Source organism: Drosophila miranda, chromosome XL, assembly GCF_003369915.1.
Source record: "Drosophila miranda strain MSH22 chromosome XL, D.miranda_PacBio2.1, whole genome shotgun sequence".
Taxonomy (NCBI): domain Eukaryota; kingdom Metazoa; phylum Arthropoda; class Insecta; order Diptera; family Drosophilidae; genus Drosophila; species Drosophila miranda.
The window spans coordinates 4,240,508-4,264,362 of NC_046673.1; the positions used below are offsets into that span (position 1 = coordinate 4,240,508).

At 43.5% G+C, this 23,855-nt stretch overlaps 2 protein-coding genes, 3 long non-coding RNA genes and 1 pseudogene across 5 annotated transcripts; 4 read left to right on the plus strand and 2 right to left on the minus strand.

The window, feature by feature from the left end:
• Positions 1-839: 839 nt before the first annotated feature.
• Positions 840-3,963, minus strand: LOC108164653. The gene is made up of 4 exons (XM_033398501.1): positions 3,697-3,963; positions 3,315-3,633; positions 1,627-3,234; positions 840-1,546 (listed from the first exon to the last, which is right to left on the minus strand). The coding sequence occupies exons 1-4, from the start codon at positions 3,812-3,814 to the stop codon at positions 1,351-1,353; spliced, it is 2,241 nt and encodes a 746-aa protein (XP_033254392.1). The 5' UTR covers positions 3,815-3,963; the 3' UTR covers positions 840-1,350.
• A 1,525-nt stretch (positions 3,964-5,488) lies between these two features.
• On the minus strand, positions 5,489-7,371 carry LOC117194557 (annotated as a pseudogene).
• A 2,979-nt stretch (positions 7,372-10,350) lies between these two features.
• On the plus strand, positions 10,351-10,989 carry LOC108164664. The gene is made up of 3 exons (XR_001775888.2): positions 10,351-10,477; positions 10,608-10,799; positions 10,863-10,989. It is a non-coding gene; the product is annotated as an uncharacterized LOC108164664 (long non-coding RNA).
• Positions 10,990-13,015: 2,026 nt separating this feature from the next.
• On the plus strand, positions 13,016-14,932 carry LOC117185983. Its single transcript, XR_004471171.1, has 3 exons — positions 13,016-13,455; positions 13,554-14,613; positions 14,722-14,932. It is a non-coding gene; the product is annotated as an uncharacterized LOC117185983 (long non-coding RNA).
• A 2,115-nt stretch (positions 14,933-17,047) lies between these two features.
• Positions 17,048-18,974, plus strand: LOC117185978. Its single transcript, XR_004471168.1, has 3 exons — positions 17,048-17,485; positions 17,584-18,656; positions 18,765-18,974. It is a non-coding gene; the product is annotated as an uncharacterized LOC117185978 (long non-coding RNA).
• Positions 18,975-19,957: 983 nt separating this feature from the next.
• LOC117186779 (ATP-dependent RNA helicase vasa-like) lies at positions 19,958-20,657 on the plus strand. Its single transcript, XM_033388030.1, has 2 exons — positions 19,958-20,007; positions 20,100-20,657. Exons 1-2 carry the CDS (start codon positions 19,958-19,960, stop codon positions 20,635-20,637), a joined length of 588 nt encoding a protein of 195 aa, XP_033243921.1. The 3' UTR covers positions 20,638-20,657.
• Positions 20,658-23,855: the final 3,198 nt, after the last annotated feature.

Genomic DNA, 23,855 nt, shown 5'->3' on the forward strand with positions numbered 1-23,855 from the left:
CAGCAACCTGCCTGCCTGGCAACCCTGCCCCAGCTGGTGGTTGGCCGTGGCCGCAATGAGCATGCGCCGTCCTCGACGCCGCACAGCACACCACACCACCCCAAATGGCATTTTCAACGAACGATTTCCAGGTTCCAGGTACCGCTCACTCTCAGTTACGGAGAGTATCCAGATGATCATTGATAAACCATAATTGCGCTTCCTGTGTGATCCCTGGGCACCAGGTATTTTACTCTCCTTTTCATCGAACTGTAACCATACGTACAATATGTCTGCCGAGAGTACCAACGAACTCGAAACGCTATCCATTAACCAGTTTCCACTTAAAGGTCAGGTACAGATATGAGTTCAGACACACTCACGCTTTTTGAGTGGCTGTCCTTCAACAACAGAACAACATAACTCTTTTTTTTTAAAGGTCTATCCCACATGAATTTATAGATGTTCCAATCTATTACATGACACATATATGTACAATACAATCACTATATTACATATCGCAAATGAGATCGGAAATTAATGTCAAATGCAATGAGTAATCAACTCAGTTGAAATTCAGTCTGCGGCATCCACGAATACGTACATATGTATGGCTGATTTGGTGGCGTTTCTCTAGCAGACAGAATTGAATTCAATCGTAAGCCACAACAAATGTTCTACATAGGTTGAGGCCTAGGTCTACAAAATTTACGATAGAGGCTACAGCATTACATCAGTTCGATTTCGATTTAAAATTGTATAAACGATGGTCTTTCTTTTTGAGGGGTTCAAGGGATCAAAGGGAGAGCCATTCCCCAAGAAATAGACGCACAGATTGTGTCCGCACATAGTCACATACATATATATTAATATTCGCCTTTTATGTCTTATGGAACAGGCATATCATATTTTGTACAGTGGAACTGACCAAAAACATCCGTGCATCAGCAGCCGTGCCATTCAGCTCTCGTACGATGGCACGTCGCTTGCCATCTCTCTCGATCCCAGGTTGTGTTGGGAATGGGATCGATTATGCAGGCGCAAAAGTGGGATCTTGTTCGGCCTCGTCACCTAACAAGTTTTACAATAGTATATTGTAGTATATACACACTGAACGTACAATCTCATTCGATATGTACATGGGAACGAAAACTTTACAAACACACTCTTAAAAGCTTTAATATTACTCGTTGTATCGTCAGAACGATCTATCTCTGTATCTATCTCTGTCTCGCTCTCGCTCTTAGGGCTGGGGCTGGGGCAAGCGCGGCAGCATCTGAAATCCTTCAGAGTTGAACTCCGGAGCGACTTCCCTGTCCTGCCCCTAGGTCAATCCCCCACGGATTGGTCCGGGGTTCAGGTTGTGATTAGTCATTTGTTGTCCATTTCTTTGGCACCTGGCGGGCCAGGAGTTTCGTTCTGCCTCTCCCTCTCGCCCTCGCCCTCGCCCTCTCCCCCACCCTCACCGTCCCCATAACAGCGGCGTTTAAAGTCGCTAAAGAGATCCGGATGCTGCGGCAGGCCACGCTGTTGAGGATGATCCACGCTGACCGACTGTGTGGTATTCCTGTGGTGTGGGAAGACAAATGCAACAATTTAGTGGAACCAAAAATTGAGGAGCGCTGGAAGGCCAGGAATGTCACTCACCCTGTCTTCGTAAGCACTGTGCAGCCGTGCTCTACCACCATCGTGAGGGAGTAAAGATTGGCCAAATTGTAGAGGCTGTCGGCCTCGTTGATCTCCATGTCGGGCAGACGGATCTGGGTCTGACGCGGATCCTGTAGAAAGCGAGCGAGCCGCTCGTTCACACTTAGCTTAATGCTGAAGCCGGGCCGGTCGCCATTGATGCGACGGCAGCCGGCGAGGATTTCGCGCACCTCCTGCACTTGACCGGGCGGCGAGGAGGAGAGGAATGGGTTTGACGTCTCGCCGGACATCTCGCTCTCGATTTGCTTCGGCGCCGGCACGGTGTCCACATTGATGTCCATATCCAGGCAGAGATTGACGTCGACGAAGCCCGCGGCGTTCCGATAGCCGCTGGCCCCCCCCTGGATCTCAATGGGCTCCGAAGCTGGGGCGGACTGAAAGCGGGACAGATCCTGCAGTGCATCCGGCAGCCAGGGCGTCTGGGTCTGAGGAGCGCTCTCTGTGGCCAGCTGGGCTACAGTGGTCTCCGTTCCCGACATGAGGGTGTCGTCCTCGCCAATGGTATCGTCCGAGCGTATTTGCGAAAGCAGCGACTTCTTGGTTAGCTTCCGCTTGGGATCATACTTGCCCCCGGGCCCAAACTCGTTGCCCGGCCAATCGGTTAGCTCGTCGTCGCCCTCACGGCCCGTGTCGTGCCGCCGATGGCCGCCATCCTCGCTGTCCGATGAGGTGCTCAGTGAGCTCGAGCTGAGGAAGTCGTACAGCTCGCTGATGTCCATGGACTGCGCCTGCAGAGGCTGCGGTGTCTGGCAGAAACGGCGGCGGCGATGGGTCTTGGAGGCGCTGTTGCTGTGGCTGTGACTCTTTTGCTGGCGCGGCACCTGTGGCACCTTTGCGGGTGTGCTCAGGAGAGCCTCGATGTCGGTGACGGGCACTATGGTGTCCATACTGAAGCTGCCCAGGATGTCGGTGACGGTGAGTACGGATGCAGCGGCGTCAACTGGTGCTGGGGGAGCAGTTTGGCGCTCTCCGCGGGCCGTTGAAGACTTGCTTTTGGCCAGTTCCTCCGGCTGTAGCTTCTGGCCTGTAGCGGACTGGCCGGTCTTCGTGGCGTCGGCATCAGCATTGTCAGTCTTTTGTGTTTGTTGCGCCATGCGATTGATCTTCGAAAGCAGTCCTTTGTTGAGGGGCAACAGGCGGTCGCTGTGCGGCTTGGAGGTGGACGAGTAGCTGCGCGGTCGCATCCGCTGGTATTCCTCCATGTGGGTGTAGCGCGGCATGCTAGAAGAGTGTTGCTTATTGCTGCAACCAATGCTGGAGCCCGCGCCCGGCTCCTGTTCATTGTAGCGGTCGCGATTGGAGCGCTTGCGCTTTCCGCAGAAAAAGAAATTCGACCGATTGCCGGCGTCCGCCTTTATTAGGCGCTTGCGAACCGTCCCCGTCGAGGCCAATGCCAAGCCGCTGCATGCGCCGCCCAACATTCCCGGCTGCAGGGGTAACTCCGTGAAGCTGTGCGGAGAGGCGGCTGGGTGCGTGTCCTTGCTGAACTCAAACTCCATGGACATGCGCTTTATTTTTCGTTTGCGTCGCGAATTGGGTTTGTAGAAACTATAGAGGGAGGGAGGGAGGTAGGAAGGGTATTCGATTAGCTTACTATTTTTAGTAGCTCCCCTTCGTCGAAGGCTTACCGGGCTGGACTGAAGTTCGTCTCGTTGAGCGAGTCCGACTCGAGCGCCCCCACGCCCATGCGTACGGCGGCCGCGGCGTTCAGGGTCTTGCATGGCAGTGGGAGGCGTAGCGGGAGCATGGCCCCTGCCTTGTCATCCGAGTCGCTGGCCGCCAGCTTAAGGTCCAGTCCGTCTGCGTTAGCACTTGGGTGTTGGTGGTGATGTTGTGCATGCCCGTGACCGTGTCCGTGGCTATGTCCATGCCCATGTCCATGTCCGTGGGCATTCGGTGTGTCCGTGGGGCTGCTCGACGAGTCCTCTGTGGGTTGAGGGGCACAAGCTGCGGGGAGGAGCAGAGATAGGTGTGGCTTCAACTGGAGCACCATGCGTGTGCACTACTTACGCAAATTACCCGTTGATCGGGTTCTGCGACGTGAACCCCACCTACCAACGCCGCACGCCCTGTCCATGAGCGAGGTCTCCTCCAGGGCCAGCGTCAAGTCGTGCGAGAATTGATCCATTTGCGCCGTCTGCAGTTGAGCCTGCACGCCTTGGTTTCCCGTATTCAATTGTGTTTCATTTATATATTATTGCACGTGCGCGGATACAATAAAAATGCAAACCTTTGGCCCAGCAGCTCTCTAAATGCAACATGCATGTTAGTTAACAGTCGCTGTTAACTATGCGATAGCCGAATTAAATTTACTTATGCCATCCCTGGCGAACACTAAATGGGATAGTCGCTATCGATATTACTATTTCTTGCGATCGATATCTGATTGTTATCGGATTTCAGATTGGGTGTTTGCTTTGCCGAAATATTATTCTGTTTAAATACATATTTAATAGATCTATGCTTAATTTATCTTGCCAAAATAGTTTCTGGTGCAATAACAGCACATATTGTGCACACGGGCGCGCCTTGCAGGCACCTAGAGATGAGTGAGTGGACCAAACTGGAAAATCGCCTGATATGCAGATTAAAAACAAATTTGTATTTTTTGTCTAATTGCAAATGTGTTTAAGTATTTATTTAATGCGTTATAATTTTTTCAGACTTCTTTTACTAGAAGAACCTATGATATGAATCAGAGCTGTCCCTCTGCTGGGAGAGAACGCTCAGATCTTTGTCCACTATGTCTAGCTTTTGCTCCAGTTGCCGCTTGAGGTTGCGCACACGAAGCGTAAACGTAGAGAGGGGCAAGCGATTCCACTCGGCGATTAGCAGGCTTCGACGGATCCGGGCTTTTTCGATCAAGGCTGTCCGCTGGGCCTCTGACAGATGAATTCGATGTTCCTGCTCCGGCTGCGACTGCTGCTTTTCTTCTGTCTCTAATTTCTTATCCGACTCGTGCTCTGCTTCTGAAGGAAGACCAGCGGCAGAAGGCGGCCCACTGATTTTGGAGACCTGGGAGCGTGCGCTGAGGGGATCCTCCTGATAGACGTCTGTGATTTCCGGTATGGCCACCTGGCGTACCTGCGGCGCACTCGTCCGAGACGAGCGACTTGAGCTAATGGATGAACTGTCCCCACCATTGTCGCGGGGAGTCCGGCACATCTGATTTATTGTCCAGCTGTCATCCATCTGGTCCAGTTCGGAGCCGGGCACAGTGACGGCAACGCCGCCTAACAGCCGGTGCAGTGTGTACAGATTACCGGACTGGTAGGCATCGCGTTGCTCGGCCACTCTGCCCAGTTCGAAGTTGGATGTGGTGCGTCGCAGACTCCCACCGGCGATGTGTTTCAGGCCCAGAGGTGGGCTGCACTCGTCGCCCTCACTCTGCGTGGCTCTCGACTGCCCGTGCTCGGAACACTTGAGCAGCGCCGCGCTGAGAAACATCTCGTCGCATATGTCGTCTGTCTGGATCTGTTTCTCCGAAGAGGCGTTGGAGGAGGCTGTGGATCTGCGAGGACGCGCCGTCCGCTTGGACCGCTGGAGCACTGGACCTGCGGGACTCGAGCGCCTGGCCAGCGAAGCAGCTGTGGGCATCTCGTAGTTGTGGTACTTCAAAGGTTGTCTGACAGACGACTGATCCACGCGGACGGCCAGTGGGTAGCGCACCATCAGTCGGTTCTCGAGAAGGAAGTTTCGCTCGGTCCGGCACTGCTTCAGAAGCATGTTGCGAGGTCTAGAGGATGCGGCGAATGGTACAAACGCGTGTGAAAACTAAACAAGCAAAAAAAAAAACGAAAAATAGCAACGTATGGATATGTGTATTGCCAACAAAACTGAACCTTCAACTGGAATATGCTACAAAATCAAACACGACAGCCGTTCGTCCAAGGCTGACTCCGTTGGCTGTTTAGCGTTTTGTAAATGCCAATTGGATGCCCTCACGGGTCTTGAGCACCATCTGGGCCTGCAGCGTCAGCTCAGGTTGTCCCGGACGTAACTCCAACTGGAAGGCTCTCGCTATTCGAGCCGTGAGCAGTTTCATCAGAAGAAGCGCGTAACGACGCCCGATGCAGACGTGGGGACCGCCCGAGAATGGGATGTAGCTGAAGGGCACCTCCGTCTGCAGCTCCGTCTCCTGCATCCAGCGCTCCGGCTTGAAGACGTATGGATCGGGAAAGTAGCTAGCATCGTGGGCCAGGCCGTACATGTTGATCCAGAGAGTAACCCCAGCGCAGTACGTACGCCCCCGATGACGGTGGAGCGTGTGGTCTGGCGTCCGGTAGTGGGCACGATCGTGTACAGACGCAGCACCTCCTTGAGCAGGGCATCCAGATATGGAAGCTCATTGAGAGTATCCAGATCGGTTGACAAACCTGGCGGCAGCTGCCGCAACTCCTCCTGCAATCTGTCCTGTGCCTCTGGATTCATGGCCAGCGCATACAGGACAAAGGACATGGCCGCCGTGGTTGTGTCCACCCCCTGCAATTGGGACAGGATTATCAGATGGAAGCCCGTGAAGATGGAGCTGCCTTAACCTACCGCAAATACAAAAGTGTTGATCTCGTCGCGTATCTCTTTTCGACTCAAGGGCTCACCGTCGACCTTGGCCAAAAGGAGCGTGTCCAGCAGGTTGAGCGTCTTGCGGGGCTCATTCCCTTGTTGCTGGAGCTGTGCGGAGCGCCGACCAATCAACGAATCCATCAGCGTGTGGATAACCTGAAGCTGCTCGCTCAGCTCTCGCCACAGCCGGGTTTGCTTAAAGACCCAGTCGGAAGCCAGCAGGGGATTAATCATGCGCTTGAACAGCAGTTGGCTGCTGCGGTGGAAGGCTTTGATGATGGGAGAGTGCGCCACAGACTGCGTCTCCAGCTGCTCGCCCATGGAGGTGTCTAAGGAAGTATGACTCGGGATGCTTTCACAACGGGGCAGAAAATACTTACCCACGATAGCGTCCAGCAGACAGGCAAAAAGTGGATCTGTGACCTCGAGGAAGGAGCCGCGGGTCTCCTCGAGCCGCTGGATCAAACGATCCGCATGCTTGGCCACACTGGGGGCAAAGCTTCGAAGAAGGATCGGCCGAAAGGCGGGCGTGAGGAGCCGACGCTGTTGCGTCCAGTGGGAGCCATGGCTTATTAGAAGACCGTTACCGATGAGCGGCTCCAGCTGGAGGAAGGTCTTGGCCTTGCGCAGGGTGGGATCGTGTAGCGCCTCGCGCGTCTCCTCTGCTGTGTGCAGGAACACCCACAGCTGCGGCCCCAGCCACAAACGGTAGGTTGCGCCAAAGCGGTCGCGTAGCTCTGTAAATACCAGAAAGATGACTGCAGACCCACAGCTGACGATGAGACCTTTTTCCGTGTCTAAGCTCGGTTGCTATTTGTACTCACACTCGGGCCGCAACTTGCCCACCATTTGGGCGTTGCCCAGCAGCGGAAAAGCCCAAGGTCCGGGCAGGCTGCTGCCCAGGCGCAGCAACGCCCACTTCTGAAGGAGCAGTAGCAGTCCCAGGCCCGCCAACAGCAGCACCCAACAAGGCATATTGGTTAGTTGATACAATCAACTTGTAAGACGAAGCGATGTGTAATCTCAGACCGCCTCGAGCTGACTGCCGACTATACCGGAATAGAATCGAGGGGAACCTCGATCAACAATCAATTACCGATAATCGTCTGCCAGCATTCAATTGGCAATCTAGGTAACATAGGCCCCATATGTATGTAATTTATACTACGTATGTCTCGGCGCTGCTTTACCTCCCAACAGAAAAATAGCAGAAAGAGATAATATTACCAGACATGTACATATGTACATACATATATGCATGTATGTGTGTAGTATTGCATTTAGCTTTATTCGGATTAATAAGTTCATATGTATGTGTCTATCTTATATTGGTTTTTGTCTGGCTTTTTCAATAAAAACATTCCAATATCTAATCGGGCTAGCGACTACGGCAAAAAATGCACTTCTGCACCCAGTTGCTTAGTTAATCTTTCTGCTAATCAGCTCTCAAATTCTCAATTAGCCTTTAACACCTAGTTCTCAGACTACTCTACCTTTGTTTTGTTCGATTTTCTGAATATGTATTTTAACCCTATGCACCATCACCAATAGTAACAACCAGATCGAAACCAAATGCAGCCGTTTGACCAAACTTTCAAATAACCCATTTTGCAGTAAAATTCCGTTAATCGAAATACGCCCGCTTTTTTTTACGAAAAAAAGCCACAAGTTGGTATTTTTAACAGTTTTTAACGTTAAAATGGATCATGGAAAGGAAGGTAACGTGATTTGGAGGCTTGGTCAAACTGCCCTTTTCCGTTTATTCATCGATTTTTACAAACGATACCTTAAACAACGCCAAATTAATTTACCTATCAAAGAACAAAAATAAAGTCCAAGATATAACTTTTGTCAAAATTTTGGCTGTGTGTTAAAAATGTTAAAAGCCTGCTTTGTATTTTGAGAGAAAAATTCCTGGCTTACCACGAGAATTATGTACTTTAAAATGTGCTCCCCGTCATATAATGAAACAAATTGTAGAGCCAGGCGAATATGTTCATTACGGTGATAAAGACTCTAACTGATTTCCTTACGAATATTATGCATTTATCTTCCAATAAAGGTTTAAATATTAATGTAGACGGTCTTCGGCAGTATAAAAGTTCTCAAATGCAAACATGGCCCATTCTGATGAACTTCAATGCCAAAAAGCCAGTTTTAGTAGCTAGGTAGGTAATTTGTAGGTAATTCAAAGCCATGTGATCCCAATGTTTATTTATAAGAATTTGTTTGCGAGTTGGACAAATTAATTAGAGATGGAACGGTATTTCAAAATAGGTGTTTCGTCTAATTTTCAAAAATCGTCTTCAACCTGAACACCACAACATACAAGGCAAACCTATTCTTAAATATTGCCAATTGATACATTAAATCAGCTTCCCTTGGGCTACATGCACTTAGTTTGTCTTGGCGTGATGAAATCGGTCCTAGTGGCTTTCGTAAGAGATTCTTTGAATCGGGACTCCATAGGACGAAAATATGGGGCATCCACAAATCTCAGAGACTAACCAGAGACTAGAGTAACCAACTTTGGTATCCGCACTCCTGTTAAATCTCACTATAAAACGTATATCACATAAATGTTCGATCGCTTGCTAAACAAAAGGTAAAATTGGCAACGCAGTTGTTTTCAAATACAACCGCCAGCTCTATCAGACGCTGGTTTTCGTTGGGGTATGATGTCGAGAATGCATGCGAAACTGCGGATCTCTTTAAAATTCTTAATGATTGGTTCGACGTTTTTAATTAAAAACTGTCCACTTCAAGTTCCATTGAATCAACTCAGGCTTATGGAAAACAACTTGAACTCCATCAAGAAATTTTGGAAAAAATGTCTGAGATGATGCGCGCTGAAATATGTGGCAAATCCCATAAGCTCCCCTTCCAAAAAGGTATTCTTTTAAATAACGCATCGCTTAATGGTCTATATAGCTATATCCATGAAAAATATGAAATGGAATATATATTAACAAGTCGTCTTAACCAAGACATTGCGGAAAATTTTGTTGGTGGCATGCGGTCGAGGGGTGGACAGTTTGACCATCCGACTCCACTTCAATTTAAGTATATATTAAGAAAATATATAACAGGTATGGCAAAATTTAAACAATCAACAAATAATTCATTTTAATAATAATAATTGTCAAATGTTTAGCTTTATGTTTCAGAAAAGTTTTGATCGTAATTGTTGGTAGTTATGTTCTGTGTTCTGTGTTTTGTTTTTCTTTAATTATTATCATTTATTAATAATCCTTATATTTTATTCAGCCAAGAATACAGAAATTCTATCAAATAATGGAAATGTTGAAAATGACAATTCCGATAGTTGGTTAAACTTAGATTTTTATTCTCAAAGAATAGATAATGAGCCTGAAGATTTTGAATTCGAAATCGTTAACAACATACCAACACATAACAACATGGATGAGTTGACGGAGGATTCCATCGAATACTTAGTAGGTTATGTTATTAAAAAGTTGGGACTTTCTAATGAGTTTTCAGAAAGTTCGACATTCACCTACGTGGATGAGGTTTCGTATGGCGGACTAATAAAACCGTTTGAAGAATTTAAAAATAAAATCAAAGAACTAGAATTAATATTTATACATAATGTAAAAGAACATTTCAATTTAACCACAAATGGCAAGGCAAAATTATTAATGGCTGCACAAAATGTAAATATTAACATAGACGTAAAATCATTTTATTTTAAAATTACAATTTATTTTAGAATTAAGAACCTTAACAAAAAAATATCCGGCAAAATCAGAAGCAACGTTTTCTTGCAAATGCAAAATTATTAAAAATAAAACTATAAAAAAAACTTCACCTCTTTGATTTATAAAAGGAAATTTTAAACCCCACGGTCCTGTTAAGGGTTAATCAACATCAACATATGCCGTCTCATTCACACTCATTGTACTATGTGCCTTTCACTCGCACTTATTGCTAGCATACGTTAAGGGACTGACTTTTGCCGACGAGACCACCTTGTATAATTGCATCATGGCCTTCGTGTGCCTTCGGTCCGGCAAGCCTTCTTCGGCTGTGTTTTCACGTGTCGACAGATGACGTGTCGACAGATTAGTGGTCAAGAAGTCATTCGTGTTTTTCTTTTGTGTCCAGCATTAGAAACAAGTGCATTTACTGTTATTTTCGTCGAACTGTGCAGTGCAAAGTTACAAAATCGACAATCTCTTACGCATTTACTAGAAATTTCTACCAATAGGTAAGTACATTATTAATAAAGAAAATGTCTTCCAAAAGAAAAAGCCGAACATATATCGGAGAGGCTCGATATGTGCAAAGAGCTACTGGAGATTTTGAGGTTAAATTGAGTTATAGGCAACATATTTCAGAACCCGAACACCAATAAAATGCATTAATTTGCGAAAGTAATGCATTCCAGTTTACTAGAAATGCGTTTGATAAGTTTATAAGGAGCTCCAGGCGACAGATTATAAGCGATGATGTGGCGAACTTTTTCTCCTGGCGTGGGACAGACTCCAAAAAGTGTGTAAGAGGACTTCGAACCACTTTAGCTCTAAGAAGTAAGTTTTACTATTTTAGCTTGTGTAATTCCCCAATTTTTAATATATTTTATATTGTCTAAGGTGCATTTAAACAGAAGTTTGCGCTCGAGGATCAGGACTTTGACCATACAACTCAAAAATATTTTCAGTATGCTCAGGAACGGAAGGCCAGATTGGAAAAAAGTGATGCGAAAAAACTTAAATTGTAGTACATAATACATATATGTACATATATCCTTAATATTCATATTAAATTCATTTCATATTAAAAATTAAAAATATTTTTTATTTCGGAACAAAATGGAACTCTTGCAAAAACTATTTCTTGCGAGCCTTTTGCGATATCATGTATGAGCCTTTTGCGATTTCGTTTGCGAGCCTTTTGCGATATTATTCATGAGTCTTTTTATACCCGATACTCAAAATGAGTATTGGGGTATATTAGATTTGTGGTAAAAGTGGATGTGTGTAACGTCCAGAAGGAATCGTTTCCGACCCAATAAAGTATATATATTCTTGATCAGCATCAATAGCCGAGTCGATTGAGCCATGTCTGTCTGTCCGTCTGTCCGTCCGTCCGTCTGTCCGTCTGTCCGTCTGTCCGTCCGCTTCAGCGCCTAGTGCTCAAAGACTATAAGAGCTAGAGCAACGATGTTTTGGATCCAGACTTCTGTGATATGTCACTGCTACAAAAATATTTCAAAACTTCGCCCCGCCCACTTCCGCCCCCACAAAGGACGAAAATCTGTGGCATCCACAATTTTAAAGATTTGAGAAAACCAAAAACGTAGGATTGTAGAGAATGACCATATCTTTAAGACTGCGGAATCTGAATTGGATCGTATTATTATTATAGCCAGCATCAAGAAAACAATTTCATTTTTTCTCGCCCTGTCTCTCTCTAACACACACGTAGCATAGGCGGCTTTGCTTAGAGTAAAACATTAGCGCCTAGATCTCAGAGACTACAAAAGCTAGAGCAACCGAATTTGGTATCCACACTCCTAATATATCGGACCGAGACGAGTTTGTTTCAAAATTTCGCCACACCCCCTTCCGCCCCCGCAAAGGACGAAAATCTGGGGATATTCAAAAATCTCAGAGACTATTTAAGCTAGAGTAACCAAATTTGGTATCCGCACTTCTGTTAGATCTCACTATAAAACGTATATCTCAGAATTTCGCCCCACCCCCTTCCGCCCACACAAAGGACGAAAATCTGTTGCATCCACAATATTGCACATTCGAGAAAACTAAAAACGCAGAATCATAGATAATGACCATATCTATCAGATTGCTGAATCTGGATCAGGTCAGATCATTTTTATAGCCAATAGGAACAAATCAATTTGCAGTGGCTACGCAGCGCCCGACGTCACGCTCAGACTGATTTTCTGTCTCTCTCGCACGCACTCTTTGTCGTGTCGTTTAATATTAGCGGCGTCTGCCGGAGGAGAGCCATACTGACTTAGTATCGGGTATAACCGTAGAGTTGCGGTGTCCGCAGCAACTCACAACGTTCCCCCTCGTTTGATACTGCTAAGGGCTCAAAAAAAAAATATTTGTTTTGATATTATTTTATATCAAAAACGACTCCCAAACGATATCGCAAAAGGCTCGCAAATGATATCGCAAAAGGCTCGCAAACGATTCCTCTGCGAGTTATCATAAATGATACTTTCACTGCCACAAACTGAACGACACAAGTATCATATTTGTATCATATGCGGGTCCGAATGCGAGCGTTTTGTCGGGTTAAGTCTCGCATTTGACTCGTATGCGATATCATTTGTGATCGTTTGGTTTGCTGGGTTATAGCACATTTGATTCACAGACCTTGATGTATGAAGTTTTTGGTCATGTCGTTGGAGAGGACAGCAATGTAATTCCAAACTTCGTGGCATGCCGAAATTGTTTTACGATTTTCAAATTTACTGGTGCCACGTCCAATTTGGTCCGGCATAAGTGCTATAAGGCTGTTGGAATACGCCTATTCAACTTTCAAATAATAACATTAAATACTACAAACTAATACTATCGATATATTAAGTATTATTATGTTAAGTTAGTCTGGTCACAGTTGAAGTGGACACTACTTCCTCTTTCCTTTCTGCTCTCGAATCGAATGTACATATGTGGTACCGGTGTTACAGTCAAAATATAATCAAAGAATATATAAATAATCAATGAACAAAAAAAACAAATAAAAAAATGTTTTTTTAATTTAATATCATAACTAGTTAACCAATAAAGGATACCAAATCTGAAGAAAACGATAACGTTTATGAAGGTAGATGCCGAAACGAAATTATTAGTGACAAAGGTCGTGACGAAGTGGGTCGTTCAAAATTGTCGACCATTTAGTATTATCAGCGATTAAGGTCTTGAAGACGTTATATCAGTTGCCCTTGATATTTTAAGTCGTTTTGGACCAAACGTAAACATTAGCAGCCTGCTACCTCATCCAACAACGAGATCGCGTAACGACACAGACTTATACAAAAAGGAACTTCAAGCTGTAACAGAAGAAATAGCCTTAATGAAAGGCAATGACTACACTATCACGTCAGACGCATGGACAGATACCTTTTCGCAGACGTCCTATTTAGTCCTTCACACTATATATTTAAAGGAAGCATTAAAACCCGTCTGTTGGAAATGATCTGCATTAAAGGTGAATCTGCAACAAGTTCGTGTTTATATTAAATTGTTATCGAAATGTGAAGCAAATGAGGACAACAATTTTTCTTTCTTACTTTTATTTATTTGCAGGCACATTAATTCGCACTAAGGTGGAACAATGTTTGAATTCTTTTGGGTTAGATTTAAACGACGCCATTATTGTTACAGACAGTGGATCAAACATGATATCTGAATTTAAGGAATCAGCTCAGATTCATTGTATAAATCATTTGTTAAACAATGTTGTTGAAAAAGCATTCAGAGCAGTTCCAGAATTGGTTCAAATCGAAAAAAAATACGCAAAACTGGCTAAATATTTCAAGAGGTCCGGACAGAACGTAAAATTCAGGTTTAGTCGTGTGTCAGACGAGATGGAATAAAATTACGATACGATAGAGCACAAATTTTAAATAAAAAAACATAAATTAATCGTTAAGATGGGTTGAATTATAGCGACATTACTGCAGTCACAAATTTACTCTCCAAAATCGAGGAAATTTTAAAATTCTTGTTGAAAAATGCAGAAGTAAATCCATCGATCTGGCTACTCTTTTCTATCCATGTATGATGCCATAATTTGTTTTTCTGAGAATGGCAAAAACACAGACACCAAATCATATACATTCAGCTTCATGTTGACACGGAGAAGTCTCAACCCAGCAAACCAACTAACGTGCCTCTTGCGAGAGTTCCGCAAAATGCTCGCAAACGAGATCGCAAGCGAGCTTGTGTACGAGCGATATGGTTTTGTGTCGCAAAACGCTCGCAAGCGAGCCAAAAATGAGCTCTACTTCTTGTGTCGCAAAACGCTCGCAAACGAGCTCGCGAGCGGGAGTTTTGCAATAGGAAAGTGCGCTTCGACTGTGCTGCCGGTCGAAAGCCAAAAAAAAAGCAAGCCTTCGTGTGCCTTCGGTCCGGCAATTCTCCTTCGGCTTTGTGTTCACGTCTCGACAGATGACGTGTCGACAGATTAGTGGTCGAAAAGTCATTCGTGTTTTTCTTTTTTTACATGTGTCGAGCATTAGAAACAAGTGCAAATAAAGCGTGCGTTCCTTGCGCCGTCATTTCAATTATTTTCGTCGAACTGTGCAGTGCTAAGTTAAAAATCTCTACCATCTCTTACGCATTTAAAAGAAATTTCTGCCAATCGGTAAGTACATTATTAATAAAATAAATAAAATGTCTTACAAAAGAAAAAGCCGAACATATATCGAACATGTAATTCCCCAATTTTTAATATATTTTATATTTTCTACAGATGCATTTAAACAGAAGTTTGCGCTCGACGATCAGGATTTCGACCATACAACTCAAAAATATTTCCAGTATGCTCAGGAACGGAAGGTCAGATTGGAAAAAAGTGATGCAAAAAAACTTAAATTGTAGTACATAGTTCATACATATTACATATATACATTAAATTCATTTCATATTACAATTTAAAAATATTTTTTATTACGGAACAAAATGGGAACGGGTCAAAAAAAAATTCTCGCAAAAACTATTTCTTGTGAGCCTTTTGCGACATCGTTTGCGAGCCTTTTGCGATATCATTTATGATAGCTCGCAAAGGAATCATTTGTGAGCCTTTTGCGATATCATTTATGAGTCTTTTTTGATACTGCTATGGGCTCGAAAAAAATATTTATTTTGATATTATTTTATATTAAAAACGACTCATAAATGATATCGCAAAAGGCTCACAAATGATTCCTTTGCGATTTCGTTTGCGAGCCTTTTGCGATATTATTCATGAGTCTTTTTATACCCGATACTCAAAATGAGTATTGGGGTATATTAGATTTGTGGTAAAAGTGGATGTGTGTAACGTCCAGAAGGAATCGTTTCCGACCCAATAAAGTATATATATTCTTGATCAGCATCAATAGCCGAGTCGATTGAGCCATGTCTGTCTGTCCGTCTGTCCGTCCGTCCGTCTGTCCGTCTGTCCGTCCGCTTCAGCGCCTAGTGCTCAAAGACTATAAGAGCTAGAGCAACGATGTTTTGGATCCAGACTTCTGTGATATGTCACTACTAAAAAAATATTTCAAAACTTCGCCCCGCCCACTTCCGCCCCCACAAAGGACGAAAATCTGTGGCATCCAAAATTTTAAAGATATGAGAAAGCCAAAAACGTAGGATTGTAGAGAATGACCATATCTTTAAGACTGCGGAATCTGAATTGGATCGTATTATTATTATAGCCAGCATCAAGAAAACAATTTCATTTTTTCTCGTCCTGTCTCTCTCTAACACACACGTAGCATAGGCCTCTTTGCTTAGAGTAAAACATTAGCGCCTAGATCTCAGAGACTACAAAAGCTAGAGCAACCAAATTTGGTATCCACACTCCTAATATATCGGACCGAGACGAGTTTGTTTCAAAATTTCGCCACACCACCTTCCGCCCCCGCAAAGGACGAAAATCTGGGGATATTCAAAAATCTCAGAGACTATTTAAGCTAGAGTAACCAAATTTGGTATCCGCACTTCTGTTAGATCTCACTATAAAACGTATATCTCAGAATTTCGCCCCACCCCCTTCCGCCCACACAAAGGACGAAAATCTGTTGCATCCACAATATTGCACATTCGAGAAAACTAAAAACGCAGAATCATAGATAATGACCATATCTATCAGATTGCTGAATCTGGATCAGGTCAGATCATTTTTATAGCCAATAGGAACAAATCAATTTGCAGTGGCTACGCAGCGCCCGACGTCACGCTCAGACTGATTTTCTGTCTCTCTCGCACGCACTCTTTGTCGTGTCGTTTAATATTAGCGGCGTCTGCCGGAGGAGAGCCATACTGACTTAGTATCGGGTATAACCGTAGAGTTGCGGTGTCCGCAGCAACTCACAACGTTCCCCCTCGTTTGATACTGCTAAGGGCTCAAAAAAAAAATATTTGTTTTGATATTATTTTATATCAAAAACGACTCCCAAACGATATCGCAAAAGGCTCGCAAATGATATCGCAAAAGGCTCGCAAACGATTCCTCTGCGAGTTATCATAAATGATACTTTCACTGCCACAAACTGAACGACACAAGTATCATATTTGTATCATATGCGGGTCCGAATGCGAGCGTTTTGTCGGGTTAAGTCTCGCATTTGACTCGTATGCGATATCATTTGTGATCGTTTGGTTTGCTGGGTTATAGCACATTTGATTCACAGACCTTGATGTATGAAGTTTTTGGTCATGTCGTTGGAGAGGACAGCAATGTAATTCCAAACTTCGTGGCATGCCGAAATTGTTTTACGATTTTCAAATTTACTGGTGCCACGTCCAATTTGGTCCGGCATAAGTGCTATAAGGCTGTTGGAATACGCCTATTCAACTTTCAAATAATAACATTAAATACTACAAACTAATACTATCGATATATTAAGTATTATTATGTTAAGTTAGTCTGGTCACAGTTGAAGTGGACACTACTTCCTCTTTCCTTTCTGCTCTCGAATCGAATGTACATATGTGGTACCGGTGTTACAGTCAAAATATAATCAAAGAATATATAAATAATCAATGAACAAAAAAAACAAATAAAAAAATGTTTTTTTAATTTAATATCATAACTAGTTAACCAATAAAGGATACCAAATCTGAAGAAAACGATAACGTTTATGAAGGTAGATGCCGAAACGAAATTATTAGTGACAAAGGTCGTGACGAAGTGGGTCGTTCAAAATTGTCGACCATTTAGTATTATCAGCGATTAAGGTCTTGAAGACGTTATATCAGTTGCCCTTGATATTTTAAGTCGTTTTGGACCAAACGTAAACATTAGCAGCCTGCTACCTCATCCAACAACGAGATCGCGTAACGACACAGACTTATACAAAAAGGAACTTCAAGCTGTAACAGAAGAAATAGCCTTAATGAAAGGCAATGACTACACTATCACGTCAGACGCATGGACAGATACCTTTTCGCAGACGTCCTATTTAGTCCTTCACACTATATATTTAAAGGAAGCATTAAAACCCGTCTGTTGGAAATGATCTGCATTAAAGGTGAATCTGCAACAAGTTCGTGTTTATATTAAATTGTTATCGAAATGTGAAGCAAATGAGGACAACAATTTTTCTTTCTTACTTTTATTTATTTGCAGGCACATTAATTCGCACTAAGGTGGAACAATGTTTGAATTCTTTTGGGTTAGATTTAAACGACGCCATTATTGTTACAGACAGTGGATCAAACATGATATCTGAATTTAAGGAATCAGCTCAGATTCATTGTATAAATCATTTGTTAAACAATGTTGTTGAAAAAGCATTCAGAGCAGTTCCAGAATTGGTTCAAATCGAAAAAAAAATACGCAAAACTGGCTAAATATTTCAAGAGGTCCGGACAGAACGTAAAATTCAGGTTTAGTCGTGTGTCAGACGAGATGGAATAAAATTACGATACGATAGAGCACAAATTTTAAATAAAAAAACATAAATTAATCGTTAAGATGGGTTGAATTATAGCGACATTACTGCAGTCACAAATTTACTCTCCAAAATCGAGGAAATTTTAAAATTCTTGTTGAAAAATGCAGAAGTAAATCCATCGATCTGGCTACTCTTTTCTATCCATGTATGATGCCATAATTTGTTTTTCTGAGAATGGCAAAAACACAGACACCAAATCATATACATTCAGCTTCATGTTGACACGGAGAAGTCTCAACCCAGCAAACCAACTAACGTGCCTCTTGCGAGAGTTCCGCAAAATGCTCGCAAACGAGATCGCAAGCGAGCTTGTGTACGAGCGATATGGTTTTGTGTCGCAAAACGCTCGCAAACGAGCTCGCAAGCGAGCCAAAAATGAGCTCTACTTCTTGTGTCGCAAAACGCTCGCAAACGAGCTCGCGAGCGGGAGTTTTGCAATAGGAAAGTGCGCTTCGACTGTGCTGCCGGTCGAAAGCCAAAAAAAAAGCAAGCCTTCGTGTGCCTTCGGTCCGGCAATTCTCCTTCGGCTTTGTGTTCACGTCTCGACAGATGACGTGTCGACAGATTAGTGGTCGAAAAGTCATTCGTGTTTTTCTTTTTTTACATGTGTCGAGCATTAGAAACAAGTGCAAATAAAGCGTGCGTTCCTTGCGCCGTCATTTCAATTATTTTCGTCGAACTGTGCAGTGCTAAGTTAAAAATCTCTACCATCTCTTACGCATTTAAAAGAAATTTCTGCCAATCGGTAAGTACATTATTAATAAAATAAATAAAATGTCTTACAAAAGAAAAAGCCGAACATATATCGAACATGTAATTCCCCAATTTTTAATATATTTTATATTTTCTACAGATGCATTTAAACAGAAGTTTGCGCTCGACGATCAGGATTTCGACCATACAACTCAAAAATATTTCCAGTATGCTCAGGAACGGAAGGTCAGATTGGAAAAAAGTGATGCAAAAAAACTTAAATTGTAGTACATAGTTCATACATATTACATATATACATTAAATTCATTTCATATTACAATTTAAAAATATTTTTTATTACGGAACAAAATGGGAACGGGTCAAAAAAAAATTCTCGCAAAAACTATTTCTTGCGAGCCTTTTGCGACATCGTTTGCGAGCCTTTTGCGATATCATTTATGATAGCTCGCAAAGGAATCATTTGTGAGCCTTTTGCGATATCATTTATGAGTCTTTTTTGATACTGCTATGGGCTCGAAAAAAATATTTATTTTGATATTATTTTATATTAAAAACGACTCATAAATGATATCGCAAAAGGCTCACAAATGATATCGCAAAAGGCTCATAAATGATATCGCAAAAGGCTCGCAAACGATTCCTTTGCGAGCTATCATAAATGATACTTTCACTGCCACAAACTGAACGACACAAGTATCATATTTCTATCATACGCGGGTCCGAATGCGAGCGTTTTGTCGGGTTAAGTCTCGCATTTGACTCGTATGCGATATCATTTGTGAGCGTTTGGTTTGCTGGGAAGCTGCAAGAGTGTATTGGTGTGCGCTGTACTGTACAAGAGGCTGCGTGCCTTGTATATGTATATTTTTCAATAGTTCTTGAAGTCGGAAAAATATTCGACTATGCGACTATGCATTCATGCTTTTCAAAAGTTCATCAAAGACTCTATTTCAGACAAAGATATTGAACAAAAATTGGTCAAGAACTGGTCCTTGAGCATGCATAGCGACTCAGTACTCTTTTAAAGTACTCAAAGAATTATAAATGAATTGCGTTACTTTTATGCCTTCTAACAAATCAATTGATACAAGTGGATAGAACTCTCACTATTGAAGAGTGTAAAAATATGATGCGAGGAGTTTTTAGCTGATTTTATCGAACCACTTTCAGGACAGTCAGACGAAGAAGTCTTGACAAGGGAAATAGTGGCGTAATCCAATATACGAGTATACCTATGAAAGACGACTTCAATGTTTTGCGCTGGTGGAATGAAAACCAATCGCAGCTCCGAATATTATATAAATAAATCTGCAAAATATTTGCAACACCAGCATGGTCAGCTTCCTCCGAAAGAGTGTTTTCCCTAGCAAGGAACTTAATTTGTGAAAAAAGAAACTCCATTTCAGGCAACGTCGACATGGACAGAACTTTCTCTAAAAATATCCCTAAAATCTCCCGAGAGAACTACCCCCAGAACTTTCCTTCAGTTGCAACATATTAGTTCTGGTTACTGCAGTAACCGATTACTGGCCGATTTTCTGGCCTCGTATTTGTCGGAAACCGAGCATCCCACAACTTCGATTCATGGCGATCGACTACAGAGTCAGCGCGAACAGGCTCTGCGCGACTTTAAGACTGGCAAGATGAAAGTGCTCATTGCCACATCGGTTGCTTCTCGTGGTCTAGATATTAAGAACGTCAAGCATGTCGTTAACTACGATATGCCCAAGACCATTGATGACTATGTTCATCGTATTGGACGCACCGGGCGTGTGGGAAATTATGGTCGGGCCACTTCGTTCTTTGATCCCGAGCAGGATTCGGGCGTGGCCACAGATCTGGTGAAAATTCTTGAGGGATCTGAGCAGGTAGTGCCCGATTTTCTACGCGTTTTGAGTGGTGTCGGTGGCCATGGCGGTTGCGGGGCCCAGTTTGGTGGCTATGATGTTCGCGGAAGTGGAAATGTCATCCAGGAAGCTTCAACTGTAGAAGATGAACAGGAATGGGACTAGGTCGCTCTGACTAAAAAAAACCATTGACTAAAATAAGGCTTATATATAGAAGTAATATATATGTACATATATATATATATGAAGCCTTTATAAACATTAATTGCCCTGCATAAGTTGGCATATTTTCAAATAAAAGAATAATTCATATATGATCAATAAAGATAGAAACATACCACGTCAATAATCGAAGGCGAGGGACTCCAAGAAGGAGGACAAAGCTGGCAAGAAAAAGGAGAATGTTTCAGAGACAACTCCAAAAAAGTTCAAAACCGAACATAGGACCTCAGAGTAAGGTAGGCAGCCGCGATACGATTACACCGAAATTGACGCAGGATTTGACCAAAGCTGACGAGAAAAAGAATGATCCAGGGATACCGTCAACCCAAGCTGACGTGACAATAAAAAGAAAGGTTCAACGGTTAACGAGGACATGGCAAATCTCCTGATCAGTGATTTGTTTGTGATGCGGGACCGCAGCCGCAAACCGTAGGAGGCATTCCACCGCAACTCGCATGAGTACCAATACGCGAGGGAGTGGCTTAATAAACTGACAAATATGAAGTGCGACACGATGTCCAAGGCGCGCATGCGCAACGCAAGAAGCGCCTCAACGGGATTTTTAAGCAGATACCCCCAGAAAACTGGAGGATGGACTTTTCGGACACCACGAATCATGCGTCGAGGCTATAGTTTGGCCTCGAGGCCATGGGACTGAAGACTGGTGCTCCGAGTGTGGCACAGAAAGTGTGCCGATGATGCTGGCAGACCCGAAGGTTGGAAAAATTTGCGAAAAAAGTCCCAAAATGAACTAAGAGCACGTCTTTTATAGGCTGCAATGTCGCAGTAGCCATTCTGCTGCGTCGCTGCGACTGCGCATTCGTCTTATTTACTGGCGACAATGAAGACTTCGGGTCTGGCGTTCGGGTACTGACGCGTCATCATGAGCCACACGAAGAGAGAACATTTTTGCACACAATATATTGTGAACGTTAACGTTCCCCCTCGTTTTTTTTTGTCATGCAGCTACCATACATTGACACACAAAAAAATTGGGTTTTTTCTAGTCTAGTCTAGTCTAGTCCGAAAACTCTCTCTTCGGGTCTTGTTTTACGCTCAGCACAATAGAGAGCGCTTCCCGCTTCTACTTTGATTTTTAAAAGTGCAAGTGCATTTTTAAATTTTTATACCCGATACTCAAAATGAGTATTGGGGTATATTAGATTTGTGGTAAAAGTGGATGTGTGTAACGTCCAGAAGGAATCGTTTCCGACCCCATAAAGTACATATATTCTTGATCAGCATCCATAGCCGAGTCGGTTGAGCCCTGTCTGTCTGTCCGTCTGTCCGTCCCTATCAGCGCCTAGTGCTCAGGACTATAAGAGCTAGAGCAACGACGTTATATATCCGGACTTCTGTGATATGTCACTGCTACAAGTATATTTCAAAACTTTGCCCCGCCCATTTCCGCCCCCGCAAAGGACGAAAATATGGGGCATCCACAAATCTCAGAGACTAACCAGAGACTAGAGTAACCAACTTTGGTATCCGCACTCCTGTTAAATCTCACTATAAAACGTATATCTCAGAATTTCGCCCCACCCCCTTCCGCCCCCACAAAGGACGAAAATCTGTTGCATCCACAATATTGCACACTCGAGAAAACTAAAAACGCAGAATCATAGATAATGACCATATCTATCATATTGCTGAATCTGGATCAGATCGGATCATTTTTGTAGCCAAAAGCAAGAAATCAATTTTCTGTGGCTACGCAGCGCCCGACGTTACGCTCAGACTGATTTTCTGTCTCTCTCGCACGCACTCTTTGTCGTGTGGTTCAATATTAGCGGCGTCTGCCGCAGGAGAGCCAAACTGACTTAGTATCGGGTATAACTGTAGAGTTGCGGTGTCCGCAGCAACTCACAACGTTCCCCCTCGTTTGTAATGTTTTTGAAAAAATTAATAAATAGCTTTAAAAACGTGTCCTGGAAACCACAAACTTTCTTGCTTTATTAACAATGAATCAATCTATGCACAAACAATTGTTTCATATAAATCGGTAAGTTGGTTAAAAAGATATAGCGGTTTGACTTTGGAAAATTGTTGAACCTATTCAGTTGAGCGGAGCTGTAAGTATACAATAAATATATAACACAAAACCCACCCTTTTCTGCTATCTTGCAAAAGCAGAGAGAGAGAGACAGAGAGACACCAGCTGCGGCTGCGCTGTCGGCTGACGTATTTTTGTTGTACTCAGAAGCAAGCGCATACAAAATCTCACACATGCAGCGACAGCCGATATATCTCTCTCGCTCTTGCAAGGCAGACCTGCGGCGGCGCGACTGCGCTACTTCGAAGTCATTTTCGCAAATGGCGGCGCTGCCAATTGCTATAAAAAGGCGAGCACAGTCGAAGCCACGCGACTTTATTTTTTTTTTTTTTAACTGTAAACATCTACTCTTCTAAACCTAGTGCGCAGGGAGTCAGCACCGTGCGCACCATGGCACCCCAGAACCTCCGCAACCACACTTCTCGGAGCGTAATTGAACCTCCGCAACCACTCTTCTTGGAGCGTTATTGAACCTCCGCAACCAAAATTCTTGGAGCGTAATTGAACCTCCGCAACCACACTTCTTGGAGCGTAATTGAACCTCCGCAACGAATATTCTTCTCGGGGCATGGCTTTTGATTATATTAGTCGGTTTAAATTGTTTAAAACTAAATTATTTAAAAGCTAATTTAAACTTCAATTAAATAAACCCTCGGCGGGGATGATGCAGGCACGAGTGCTGTCGGCCACCCCGACGGAGGGCAGGCCGTGCTCCTTGCACATGGCCAGGAGGTCCTTGTTGGTCCTTGTGTCTCCAGGTTCGAGAGCTCCGACATTTCCGCACAAAAACAAAACGGAAAACAGAAACAAAAATCTAGAGCTGACGACCGACTTCTCTGAAAACCTGAAAACCAAATAATGCTCCCAATCTGAATGTAGTATATTCGCATACATGGTGCTAGCTTATGGTGACTCTAAAAATCTGGCAGCACTGGTATCACCTCAGCCGACTGGATACCGACCGTCTTAGATACTTAAATCTGTTGCTTCTATAGAAAGTTCTAGCTCTGCATCTTCGTTAGTGGAAATCAAGATATCGTCATCAAAAGTTTTAGACTCTGATGCCGACTCACTTGACACATTATCTTTTATAATGTTAATTAACATA

What these genes read in the sequence shown, in the direction of transcription:
- LOC108164653 (XM_033398501.1), bottom strand. Translation starts at nt 3,814, where the DNA reads ATGGATCAATTCTCGCACGACTTGACGCTGGCCCTGGAGGAGACCTCG. An exon ending in CCGATCAACGGGTAATTTGC is followed by an intron (nt 3,634 to 3,696) that starts GTAAGTAGTGCA and finishes TCCTCCCCGCAG; the next exon opens with CTTGTGCCCCTCAACCCACA. An exon ending in ACAGTGCTTACGAAGACAGG is followed by an intron (nt 1,547 to 1,626) that starts GTGAGTGACATT and finishes CCCACACCACAG; the next exon opens with GAATACCACACAGTCGGTCA.
- LOC117186779 (XM_033388030.1), top strand. Translation starts at nt 19,958, where the DNA reads ATGGTCAGCTTCCTCCGAAAGAGTGTTTTCCCTAGCAAGGAACTTAAT. An exon ending in CCTAGCAAGGAACTTAATTT is followed by an intron (nt 20,008 to 20,099) that starts GTGAAAAAAGAA and finishes AACTACCCCCAG; the next exon opens with AACTTTCCTTCAGTTGCAAC.